Source organism: Cygnus atratus, chromosome 6, assembly GCF_013377495.2.
Source record: "Cygnus atratus isolate AKBS03 ecotype Queensland, Australia chromosome 6, CAtr_DNAZoo_HiC_assembly, whole genome shotgun sequence".
NCBI classification, from domain to species: domain Eukaryota; kingdom Metazoa; phylum Chordata; class Aves; order Anseriformes; family Anatidae; genus Cygnus; species Cygnus atratus.
Window position 1 is genome coordinate 12207547 of NC_066367.1, and position 12696 is coordinate 12220242.

Consider the following 12696-nt stretch of genomic DNA (forward strand, 5'->3'; position numbering starts at 1 on the left):
CGTCTCCTTGGGGCTCTAGAGAACAGAAAAGGTGGTTGCTGTTGCTCCAGCTGAAGAAGTCCCTGCAGCTCCCTAATTCAATCTCCTCCATAGCAACTTCTGCAGACTTTCTGCATTCCGGTAAAGAAACAATCTTCATCAGAGATTCGTGTATTCTCTACCCACGGCTAAACCCATTGTACAGAAAAGCCCATTTTTTGCCCCAGGCCTCCACCTGTTCAATCCACTTAGTACACTGAGCTGTTCTGTGATGACCAGCCCCTCCTGAGTCTATTCTTGAAGCATTAAACGGATGTGGTCTCAGGATATGAGTGCGAGCTGTTGTAGAGTAGATCCAGGTCCCTGAAAAAAATTTAGTGTTATCTTCCCATTTAGAGCTGGTAGATCATGTTAGAAACCGCTCAAATGAGGTGCTCAAGCTTTTCTTACCTTCTTCACTTTCAGATTTTCTAGGGTAGTTACCTGACCTCTCCTGGGCACATTGTACTGCTGCTTTAGTGCTGGTTCTGAACCGGATGCTCTGACAGAGTTGTCCTTCTCTTGCTGTTCAAAGTGGAATGGCTCCCTCTTCTGGAGAAAGCTGGTAGTGGAAAGAAAGGGGAATTGCAAGCAGACGTTCACAAAGAGAAGTTGCAGATGGCAAGGCACTAGATTACTACAGCACTTTTTTGTGTCTTGGAGCTTTCTGAAAAATCACACATCATAAAAATTTTCCTGCTGTGGAACAATGTCATTTGTCCTTAAGTTTGTTAGCATTTGAGAGAACAGCTGTCATAAATTACAACATTATTAGCAAATGTGGATGAAATATAGTGCTGCTTCCCAGCATGTTTTTAGTCTCAAGTTACATGACTGAGCAGAATTCTAAAACAGGCACAGAAAAAAAAGAACAATTTCTCTGGTCAGAGTTACAGGATGACTATGTCAGTTTGGAGAGCATGTTCTGTAAGGTCTAGAAGAGCTTTGTGTGTTTAACCTAGAAAAGCTAAGGCAATAGGTTTGTTCTCTTCATTAATTGTGGGGAACTTAAGTTGAGAAGAATGTTGCTGTCATGAGAACAAGTGGGTATAAATTCTTTAAAAATTAAAAAAATAAAAAGGAAATCTCCTTTTGATAGGAGAGAAGTTCTTTGGTAAGAATAGTGGGAGGAAAACATGGATTTTGATTTGTTTTATGAACTGAGATCACGTTATATAAGAGAAGTGGCAGAACTGGATAACAGAAATTATTTTTAGTCTGGTTTATTTTGCTTTGAGTCAATAGACAGAAGTGTTAGATGACCTCACAATTCTTCTTCTTCTTTAAAAATGGTAGTGCATGATGTGTATTATGGACTCTTTCTCCTCAGAAGCACCAGGAATGTCTTAGAACATCAGGAATAAGCACATACAAATGAGGATGTCTGTTCTTCAGATCTGTTGATGTTTGGAATGTCTGTGTTCTGTTGCAGAGAGGCACGATGCCCTATATGTCGTAGGCTCTTTGGATGAAACACTGGAGCTCAGAGGAATGAGGTACCACCCCATTGATATAGAGACATCTGTAATAAGAGCACATAAGAGCATTGCAGAATGGTAAGAGTCTCAGTTATTTTTCTTTATCCTTTTATATCTTCCAAAGTAGAAGGAATCAAATATTACAGGACAGCAAGCTAGACTGAGTTAGTTGTCTATAGCAAGCTATAGAGTTGAGCTTACTAAAGCCTTGCTTAGAAAATACTGCAGTGAGAATAACTAACTGAAATATAACACCTGTTTGTACCACTCAAACAAACAAACAAAAAATAACAACAATAAAGAACTCCACACCTTCATCAGAGTTTGATCTTCAGTCAAAGACAAGGAGAGGGCATAATATGAACAGGGTGGGAGAATACTTCCAAGTTGTATTGCTGATTTTCTTAGTGGTCAGAATGTATGCCCTTGGATGTTGTACATCTCTAGGATTTCTTGAATCATAGAATGATATCTTCTAACATATATTATTCTCATTTTGTACTAATAAGACGATATATGCCATTTGGCTGTAGGTCCTCTTCAGTCTCAAAGTGTTAGTGCTTGCTTGTTGTAATTATTGTGCGTCTTTGTCTTCAGGGTGGTGAGGATGTGGAGGAAAGTCACACAGGAGATTGTCTAGGGCAAGGAAGTCGATTCCACGCCTCAATACTTCCTTCACCAAGAAGGAAAGAAGGGTAATGGTCATAGGCAACTCCCTTCTGAGGGGAGCAGACGGCCCCATATGTCGGCCAGACCCTCCCCATTGGGAAGTCTGCTGCCTACCTGGGGCCTGGGTCAGGGACATTACCAGGAAACTTCCTGACCTTGATCACCCCTCCGATTATTAGATAATTCAGGCTGGCAGCTGTGAAATTGCTGAGAGAAGCCTGAAGGCCATCAAAAGGGACTTCAGGAGACTGGGGCGGTTAGTGGACGGAGTGGGTGCACAGGTGGTGTTTTCCTCTATCCCTTCAGTGGCAGGGATGGATACTGAGCGGACCTGGAAGGCCCAGCTGATCAATACATGGCTGAGAGGATGGTGCCATCGCAGGAATTTGTTTTTTTTTTGATCATGGGGAGGCTTACTCAGCACCTGGCCTGATGGCTGCCCAAGGGTCCCACCTGTCTCAAAGGGGGAGACGGATTCTAGCCCAGGAGCTGGCAGGGACAACAGGGGATTAGGCCCAGTCAGCATGGGCTCATGAAAGGCAAGTCCTGCCTGACCAACCTCACTCATCTCTTTCTGTGAATGGGTGACCTGTCTGGTGGATGAGTGAAAAGCTGTTGATGTAGTCTACCTAGACTTCAGCAAGGCCTTTGACATGGTCTCCCATAGTATTCTCCTAGAAAAGCTGGCAGTCCATGTCTTGGACAGGTACACTCTTTGCTGGGTTAAAAACTGGCTGGGCAGCTGGGCCCAGAGAGTGGTGGTGAACGGAGTGAAATCCAGCTGGCAACTTGTCACCAGCGGTGTTCCCCAGGGGTTGGTATTGGGGCCCATCTTCTTTAATATCTTTATTGATGTTTTGGATGAGCACACCCTCTGTAAGTTTGCAGAGGACACCAAGTAGCGGGGAACTGTTGATCTGCCGGAGGGTAGGAAGGCCTCGCAGAGGGAACTGGACAGGATGGGTCAATGGGCAGAGGCCAACGGGGTGAGGTTCAACGTGGCTAAGTGCCAGGCCCTGCACTTTGGCCACAACCCCATGCAGCGCTGCAGGCTTGGAGCAGAGTGACTCAAAAGCTGTGCAGAGGAAAAGGACCTGAGGGTGCTGACTGATGCTCGCCTGAACATGAGTGGGCAGTGTGCCCAGGTGGCCAAGAAGGCCAATGGCATCCTGACTTGTATCAGGAATAGTGCAGCCAGCAGGACCTAGTGAGGGATGATCCTGGCTCTGGTGAGGCTGCACCTTGAGTACTGTGTTCAGTTTTGGGCCCCTCACTACAGGAAAGACATTGAGGCCCTGGAGCGTGCTAAGAGAAGGGCTACGAAGTTGGTCAAGGGCCTGGAACACAAGTCCTATGAGGAGCGTCTGAGGGAGGTGGGGTTGTTTAGTCTGGAGAAGAGGAGGCTCTTATTGCTCTCTACAACTACCTGAAACGAAGGTGTGGGGAGCTGGGGGTCGGCCTCTTCTCACAGGTAATTAGTGATAGGGCTAGCGGGAATGGCCTCAAGCTGTGCTAGGGGAGGTTCACGTTGGAAATTAGGAGACATTTCTTCTCAGAAAGAGCAGTCAGGCACTGGAACAGGTTGCCCAGGGAAGTGTTGGAGTCACCAACCCTGGGGATGTTTAAGGAAAGGTTGGACGTGGTGCTTAGGGACATGGTTTAGTGGGTGACATTGCCGGTAGGGTGATGGTTGGACCAGTTGATCTTGGAGGTCTTTTACAACCTTAATGATTCTATGATTCTCTGAATCTCTGGAGATTTATAAAAGTACATTAATAGCAAGCATGCACACAGTGACTGTGAAATCTTAATGGTACTTATGTTAATACATAAGTGTAAAAGACTTTTTAAATACATGATTGCATGCATATAAAAGAAAAAGACCCACTGACAGTTTTTACAGAGACAATTTGGGAAACAGTTGGCAGAGAATATCCCAAGAAGTTACAGCTTTGAAATCTCTTGATTTATACATGTTCATATTATTATATTGCTTTTTCACATTACTTATATTGTTCAAGTCCTTACACAAATTATTTGCAGTAAGTCTGTCTTTGGTAGCTTCCATTGACTGTGGTTTGTTTTCTTTTTCTCACCATTAATATTTATATCCTGCCAACAGTGCTGTATTTACATGGACCAACTTGCTTGTGGTGGTTGTGGAATTAGAAGGCTCAGAACAAGAAGCATTGGACCTGGTTGCATTGGTAACAAATGTGGTTCTGGAGGAACATTACCTCATAGTAGGTGTTGTAGTCATTGTGGACCCAGGTGTCATTCCTATCAATTCCCGTGGTGAAAAACAACGAATGCACTTGAGAGATGGATTTTTAGCTGACCAACTGGATCCTATTTATGTTGCCTACAACATGTGAAACCAGAAAATCACAAGGCTAAAGCACCAAAATCTAGGGACTTTCTGAATAGCATCTGAATTCATTTGTTATGTTTTTAAAACTGTTGAAAAACTTAGGAAAATGGAGATACTAATCTTCACAGACCTTCACTTTTCAGATTGCATTTAATTTCATAAATCCATTATAACAGTTATTGCTGTCTTAGAATGGAGAATTTACTGGAATTCCTGAAGGAAACTTATGAGAACTATCATGGACCAATGTGTTTTGTTTTGTTTTTTTACAATAATTATGAATGTCAGTACTTGATGCACTGCATAAAGGGACATAAGGTGGGGTGGGGAGAGTACACCAGCTGTGAGGAGGACTTTTGGAAATAATACTGAAAGTTGTGAAAAAACATTTGGAGTTAACGCTCCATGAGATTGTTTGCAATATATTGGTAGTACCTGGGTTGGGACATAACTTTCAAGATTGCACACATCTCTAGCATATTCTCCTACTGTACTGATAGGAATTCTGCACATATTTCAGGTTTAAAAATGCAGCCTTTTTATTTTAAATCACTGATTCATCCCTATTCAGAAGAAACAAGTTCATTCCAATTCCAGATTCAGTCTAACAAGAGTTATGCTGCTGTTCAGCTTTTTTGTACCAAGCAAAAGCAAATACTGCATCTGTAACAAGGTTACATATTGTGCCATGCTAAACTCTGTAATGCTATGAACTTTATAATAAAAAATTAATATTCAGTTTTAACTACTTGATGCAGGAGCCTTCACTGCTCTTGCTGTTGTAACTTCATGCTAAAAGTTGCTTGTTTTCATAGCATTAGTTGTTAATTATGGCCCTGCATAACACCAAGTATTTAAGAACTCATTCCAAAGCCAATAGTCTCTGAATTGTTTGTAGAAATGTTTACAAAGCATGATCTTACAGTATGTTTTCCATGAATATCCTGTGCTATAACTTATGATAGTAATTTTTTCCACCATGGAAAAGATATTCAGTGTTAGGTGGATCTGCTGTGGTACAAGCCTTCATCTTTTAGTTCAGTGTAGACAGACCTTCTGTTCAAGCTGAAATGAAATAGCCAGGTGGTTGAGTCACACTGACTAAATACAGTTTTGAAATTTCTGCCTGATCTAATACTGCAGTGAACCTAATTCAGAAAGAGAATGTGAAGTTATTCAACTACTTCATGCGTTTGAAGGTAAGTAAGAGACTAGCAAATAATTATTTTTATAGAGTTAATAAGGAGTTTGAGCTACGTTGTTTTTTTGTTTGTTTTTTTTTTAGTAACGCTTGGGTTTGGCAAAAGAGCCAGGTTTTTCTGCAAGGCAATTTTGCCTGGATCAGTGCCTAAGAAAGATGGATATCAATATCCTGATAAGAGGATATCAAATGACTCTTGGTCGAATGAACTATAAAATCTTCTACAAAGTGCTTTCATATATAGTAGTTCTTTGCCCTCATGGTGTTTGACTGTGGTGTATTATACAGCTGCATACCCTACTATGACTGTAATTATGTACAGCATGTGTGTAACTTATTGTCTAAGTACAGCAGCCTTTAGCAGTGGACTGTGGGACGCTCCTCGTAACACAACAGCTGGCAAAAAAAGAAGAAAACTACCTAACCCCAATTTGAATGTTGTAGTTTTTTAGCAAATAAAACATTGTAAGATTTTTGTATTGAGATACTGGTTGACAGTGAGACAAGTTGCCTTGTAAAGTAAGACTTAAAACAAAAAGCATTAAACATTTCAAAACAGCTCTTGAAAATCTGACTTGATGAATGTTGACACTTATGCTGTTAGATCAAAAACTAACTTGTTTACAGTACACAGTTTTCACCTGTATTTTGGACAGTTCAGTGCTTGAAGATCTTTTACTAAAAAAAAAAATAGTAATCTTTACAATTGCTTTACAATTAAAGCAATTAAAGAGCCTCACTGCTGCATTTCATGTTTTCACTGAGTTCTGCGGGGGGAGCAGTGTACTTCACCAGAAAATAAAATGCTGTCTGGTGTGGCATGAAGACTCCTCTCCTAAGGGCTGAAAACTCTCCGGACTGCGTTTACGCTGTGCTGTGAGCAGCGCTGGCAAGAAGGGCGAATGGGGGCGAGCGAGGCTTGGGGCGTTATAGCCACGCCCCGAGGCTGGTGGGTGCCGCCCGCTCCACACCGCCACGGCTCCATCTTGAAACCCCTCCCGCTGGGGGCGCTGCGGCTCCTCCCTAAGATGGCTGCCGGGGCGCCGCTCCCCGGCGTCAGCAGCGGGCGCCGCGGCGCGCAGGGCGGTGCCATGGTGCCGGCGGCGAGGCCGCACGGGTGCGAGCGGTGCGGGAAGGCGTTCGCGCAGGCCGGCGCCCTCGCCAAGCACCGCCGCGTGCACACCGGGGAGAAGCCGTACCGCTGCCCCGTCTGCGGCAAGGCCTTCGCGCTCTCCTCGGGGCTGGTGCTCCACAAGCGCACCCACACCGGGGAGCGGCCCCACGCCTGCCCGCTGTGCGGCAAAGCCTTCATCTCCTCCTCGCACCTCGCCCTCCATCTGCGCTCCCACACGGGCGAGAGGAAGTACAGGTGCCCTGCCTGCGGGAAGCTCTTCCTCCAGTCCTCCCACCTGGCACGCCACAAGGCCATCCACACTGGCGAGCGGCCCTTCAAGTGCGAGGACTGCGGCAAGCACTTCGGGCGTGCCTCGCACCTCCAGACCCACCGCCGCGTGCACACGGGCGAGAGGCCCTTCAAGTGCCTGCAGTGTGAGAAGGCCTTCACGCAGAAGGCGGGACTGGTGCTCCACGTCCGCCTGCACACAGGGGAGAGGCCCTACAAGTGCAACAAATGCGGGAAGAACTTCCGCTCCTCCGCTCACCTTGTCTCACACCAGCTTCTTGAGTCTGGTGAGAGGAACTTCAAGTGCTCCACCTGTGGGAAGGCCTTCAAGCAGGCCTCGTCCCTCAAGCAGCACCTGAAGACCCATGAGGTGCGTGAGCCTCACCGCTGCTCGGTCTGCAGTCGAGCCTTTTCCAGGTCCTCGTACCTCCAGCTTCACATGAGAACACACAGCAGTGAGCGGCCGTACCACTGCTTGGTGTGCAACCGGACATATGCCAAAATCTCCACTTTTGAAAAGCACTGTAAAAAGCACCAGCAGGAAGAGGAGAGGTCCAACATCAGACCTGGTTCAGTAACCACCAGGGCAAAAGCACTGGCTGAAAAAAAGACTCAAGAACTGCAGCACCAAGATGACGACTGTGAGCAACCTCACCAGGCTGACATAAGACGGCAGCAGGAGGAAAGGCTGTAACAGTTACTAAAATGAGCTGCTCCTTGTCCTCCGCAATGTGACTGGGGAGAGGTACTGTCTGGTTTAATTTTTATTGAATGAAAATGACATGCTGCAGCAGTGCTCTCCCAGAGAGCATTTCCAAATGGACTTCTTCCTCTGACTTAGAGATTCAGCGCAAACACTTTTTTGGGGCATAGCAGATAGGTAGAAATTTGCAGAGGCTGCCTGCAGCCAGTGTCATATGCAGAACTCTGTGTTATGGAAGGGCTCACCCTGTTCACGTGCCCTGGTGAATGTTTTTACACAAGTAGCACTATCTAACACTGACTTCCAAAGGTTTCTGAGCAACTGAAGCACCTGCTTTTACAGAGAGTGATAAATGGATACTTCTGTGTATGTGAGAAATAAATTAAGTTGTAGTTTCTTAAATGAAGATAGATTTCATTTGAAGAGGAAAGGGAGGTGGCACACCCACAGAAAACAGATGGGTACTAACAGAGGGTTTAGGAAACACGCAAGAATTTTTCCTGTAAAGCGTGATTTGTTTTTAAAAGCATTGTACATAGCCAGAAGATAGCAACTTTGAGCCTTTTTCATTTTTCTGTTAATTACAAGGCTTGTACATAGTATCCAGATACTGCTGCACTGCATGTTTTATTGTGACATTACCAAAGCAGCTTAACTCATCAAATCTAATGAGGACAGGTTTAAAAAAATCCATATTTTTTATTTTAGACTAAATTAGTGGGCATGGAAAACACCATAACAAACAAATGGTAAGCCCTGTTTTCTCCTGAATTAAGAAATTGTAGTTGGTTAAGCAAGCTGGTTACCATACTGAGGGAATGATGGAAGTTGTGGTGAAAGGGTTGCTGTAAAACCAGAATTTTCAAATGTACCATTGTGTTAGGTGGGATTCCAGTGACTACTGAATAATTCTGTAAACATTAAGAAAAGCACCGTTAATGCAGCAATGTTCTGAGCTAGCACTTTGTACTGACTTTTTATAAGCTTTATGTCATTCTAGAAACAGTACTGTGAGGCTATTTTAAGCCTTTATTTGTTGCTTACTATTACCCAGGAATGTATTATAGCAGAAAAAAAGGAAACACTGAGTTAATTTTAAATTCGTGTTCCTAATTTTCTGTAGAGTTAATGATTTTTTTAAAGCGAACTATTTTTTCCCTGCTATCCTGTGAATGCATGTATTTTGCACTTCAGGGATCTTAAAACATCTGGTTCTGGTTTCTGCAGCGTATTCATAACTGTTTTAGCAATTTTATGAAAGAAAAAGGGAATTTATGAAAGCTTGCACATTTAAAGCATTTAAAGTATTGTAGTGTATCCGGTCAGAAATCACGTTAGTGGATAATAGAGCTGAATTACATCTAACTAGTTTACAGTTAATGAAACTGCAACTTTTTTCTTTTTTCTTTTTTCTTTTTTTTTTTTAACTTCTTGCACTTTGGGATTTATTTGATGCTGGCTATACTAAGATATAACTCTTATTGTTGAATTAATATTTATATTTAGCTGGTTAACATACTTTAGTATTTACGTGGCCAGATACTTTAAATGAGATGTTTCTAAGCCAGAGTTTCTTGTCATGACAAATTATAATGCAATTTTTTGCTACAGTCTTTAGATGTTGTTGTGTGACCAACATTGCTGTTTAGAAGGAACACACTGTGTTTTATTTACAGTTCTGTTATGCCAATGCTGTAAAAGCAGAGTTCTATCATTTTGTATTTCAATGCATGTTATTATTAAAATAATATACACTGTCTTTTCCTCTGGTCACTTTTAAAATCCTCTTCTCACCTAAAATAAGAGCTTGCTTATAGAGGTGACAAACATTTGCTAGTTCTGTTATTCCTTAAAACTTAGCTTGTCAAGGTAACTGTAAAACAGCAGTTTGTTTTTATTTCTGGCATTTTTCCTTGCCAAATGTGTACATTAGTGCCACAGTGACTGTGATTATACTTGTAATGTTGCAGTGGCAAGAAAATACAAAAATAGCCTTAATTGTTTTGGGGTAGGATTTTTGTTGTTCGGTTATTGAGATTGGTTTATTTTCTTTTTTTTTTTTCAAATGGACAAAAACACTTTGCATTTTCCTCTTCTAGTTTCCTGCTCTGTCAGCTGCCTTCCCCCAGCAATTGGAAATCCACACTATTCAGGATGCAGGATTACCTCAGACTTTGTACAATAAAAGCCAAGAATATTTCAGAATGAAGAAAGTGAAATTATACTCTATTGCCCTGACTGTTGCAGTACAGTAAGTAAAGCTAAGCAAATCCTTTAGATTTAATATCTGGTAGGGGGAATAAATTAAAGTCACAGATCACTCACGGAAATGCTGCCACTTTCTTCTGAAATGTACTTTTCAGCTTAATGTACAGAGAGAGTAGGAGTGTGCTTCCATGTCATTTAGACCACCAGGACAGAAGAGCACCTCTCAGCTTGCAGTGTGGATTTTTGAACTTGTGAGAAATGTGGCCCAGTGCTTTGTTTACATGATTGTTTTACTCCATCCACAAAGGTCAGGAATATTTCTTCTCTGAGGACTGTAAAAGTCCGCATTTGATTTGTGGGAAAACTGTATTGTGTTTTTCTGTTTAAATCTGTTGGGTAAATTATTTTTTGTACTCTTAGCATGCAAACTCTATCCTATGACTCTTCTACATTGTTCTAATTCTTGTCAGAGCCTAGAGTGCGCTCCTTCTCCAGGGACAGTGTCAATTGCAGTCCCTGTCTCCCCTCCTGGAGCAGCTGCTGCTGCCTCCAGTGCAATATTAGGATTATAGGGAGCATAACTTGATTCCTCCTCTGAAAAAGGAGCCTTATTGTTTACATATAAATTTAAAGCCTGAATTTTCATCAGACCCATAATTTGGCCAAAATACTGAAGTTCCTTTTATTGGTTTTTTAGCCCAGACAATTACACAATATCTAACCATTGTTTTTTTAATCTTTTTTCCCTAGTTTTTGGGTTGTTTTTCCAATTCCTTATCATTCTCTCCAAAGGACTATCTTTAGGCACAATCCCGGGGTCTCTGCCCCCATGCTGATGGCTCTTGGAACCCTTAATCCCCATCTCTTCCTGACGTGCTGCTGTGGACTTTGCCTGTCCTGTGTCTGTGGTGTGTCTGTGCTGGCCTCCCTTCTTCCCAGTGCTTCACAGAGCCTTTCTTCAGATTAACAGTCTCGGTCCTTTGTTGGCCATCCTGAGACAAGCCACCACCCCCGACAGGAAGACATATGCTCTTCCTCCCTGATGAGAGGCACCAGCTCTGCTGTGCCTTCTGTGTAAGGCGAAGCTCCTGTTTATTTCCAGCCATGGTGTTGCTAAGGCAGGATCAGTCTTACTGCCAGAAATGTGTGCACAAACCTACTGTTTTACTCCCAGCTCCTGCTCTCATTGCTGGCCAGGGGACAAGACAGCCTGCCCTGTGTCTTGCCAGATGTTGCACTGCAGTTCTCTGCTGCTGCAGTGCTGTGCAGGCTGTCTTGGGGAGGGATTCCTTGTATGTGTGAGCACTGGCAGTGCAGTGGGGCAAAAGGCAGGTGGGTGCCAGACAGCCTCACGTGCAGAGCCTTGTGCAGAGCGTTACACCACTCTGCTAATCTCAGGTTGAGGTCTGAGACAGGGTTGTGAGCGTTACAGCTCCCCTGACTAACCTTGGGATGCTCTGGGACTGTGTCCTCAGTCATTGCCCTCACACGTGGCCCTAGGTCTGTACAAGTGCTCGAAATGGCTGAAAGAGAGCAGTACCAGGAACTGATGAGGATGTTAAAAATGTGATAGAAGTAACCTGGATGTTAAACAAGTTCTCGGCAAACGAGTACTACCCTAGCATGGCAAAACTGCCTTTTTAAATTCGTGATGGAGCAAGAGATATCTTTCTTGTATGCATGTCTCTGACTGAGTGTCCTCTTTTGTCCTCTTGAGGAGACAGACAAGAATAGTTAGATGGTCTCTGTTGGAAAACAAGTCATTCTGCTCATTGAATCTTTATGAAGTAAAACGAAGGTGACATCCAGAGTCATCTTTATTGTGAATTTATGAGTAGAGATGTTGCTGTGTTGTTTCTATCCATGAATGCCTAACTTACAGGTGTGTCTGATCTGGATGGCAAGTGTGTACTGAAAAAAGACAGGAGCACAGGCTTCAGGGAAATTGTCCTAGGCTCAGTTTTGGCTCTGCAGAGGCTCATCAGTGCAAGCCCGAGGATGACCCTGTCAGAAGAAGACACATCCTGAATGGCAGCAATCCTGCTGAGGTGTATTGTGTTCCTTTGGCCTCACAGTTTGGGCAGCCTGGCAGAGCACAGTGGTGGCAACAGCCCTGAGCTTTTTGACTGGCAACAGTGGTGCCAGGGAGGAGTTGATGAATCGATGCCCAATTATCAGCCTACTGCCAGTGTGTGCCATAGTGGCACTCCAGGCTGTGTCCTTCAGCCTTTCCCTCTGACAGTGCATGGTAGCCATAGAGGTGCACGGAGCCTGGGACAAAAGGACACATTTTTCACTAGAGCCCAGTTATGGCCTAGGTAACGAAACATTTTATTCTCATTGTTTCCACACACTCTGGAGGCTGCAGGTGATAATGTTGTATGGATTCCCCCTTTTCCTTGGGCTGAGCCTGGAGACCTTACCAAGGTGCATCCCAGGCACAGAAACTGCCCCCAGCCCAGGAACCTCATGTGCTTTCACTTCCAGTTCTGCAGGCTGCTAAAAGCAGGAGGATTCATGGGCAAGAGAAAAGCTTGGTCTGTTACATGGTTATGCTTTGCCTTTCAAACTAGGAGTGTCTCAAGTTGCCAAGAGCTGCATGGTCTCTGCTGAGCCCCTGTGATGGGACTGGGTTAGTACCATGTG

At 43.8% G+C, this 12696-nt stretch overlaps 2 protein-coding genes across 3 annotated transcripts in view; both read left to right on the forward strand.

The window, feature by feature from the left end:
• The window catches only part of DIP2A (disco interacting protein 2 homolog A), a 121590-nt gene extending 115284 nt beyond the window's left edge, over nt 1–6306 (forward strand). The window contains exons 37-39 of one of the 2 annotated variants that reach the window (XR_007708440.1): nt 1451–1574; nt 4288–5735; nt 5822–6306. Coding sequence is in view for 1 of the 2 variants with exons in the window: in XM_035570655.2 (XP_035426548.1) it covers nt 1451–1574; nt 4288–4540 (377 nt within the window). In the remaining variant the exon portion in view is untranslated. Of the gene's footprint in view, nt 1–1450; nt 1575–4287 lie in introns of both variants that reach the window. The other variant, XM_035570655.2, reaches the window with a different exon arrangement.
• A 333-nt stretch (nt 6307–6639) lies between these two features.
• Nucleotides 6640–9601, forward strand: LOC118260438 (zinc finger protein 664-like). Its single transcript, XM_050711648.1, has one exon. It carries the CDS (start codon nt 6640–6642, stop codon nt 7831–7833), a length of 1194 nt encoding a protein of 397 aa, XP_050567605.1. The 3' UTR covers nt 7834–9601.
• The last annotated feature ends 3095 nt before the right edge of the window (nt 9602–12696 follow it).

Coding starts and splice junctions, on each gene's coding strand:
- LOC118260438 (XM_050711648.1), top strand. CDS start 6,640: ATGGGGGCGAGCGAGGCTTGGGGCGTTATAGCCACGCCCCGAGGCTGG.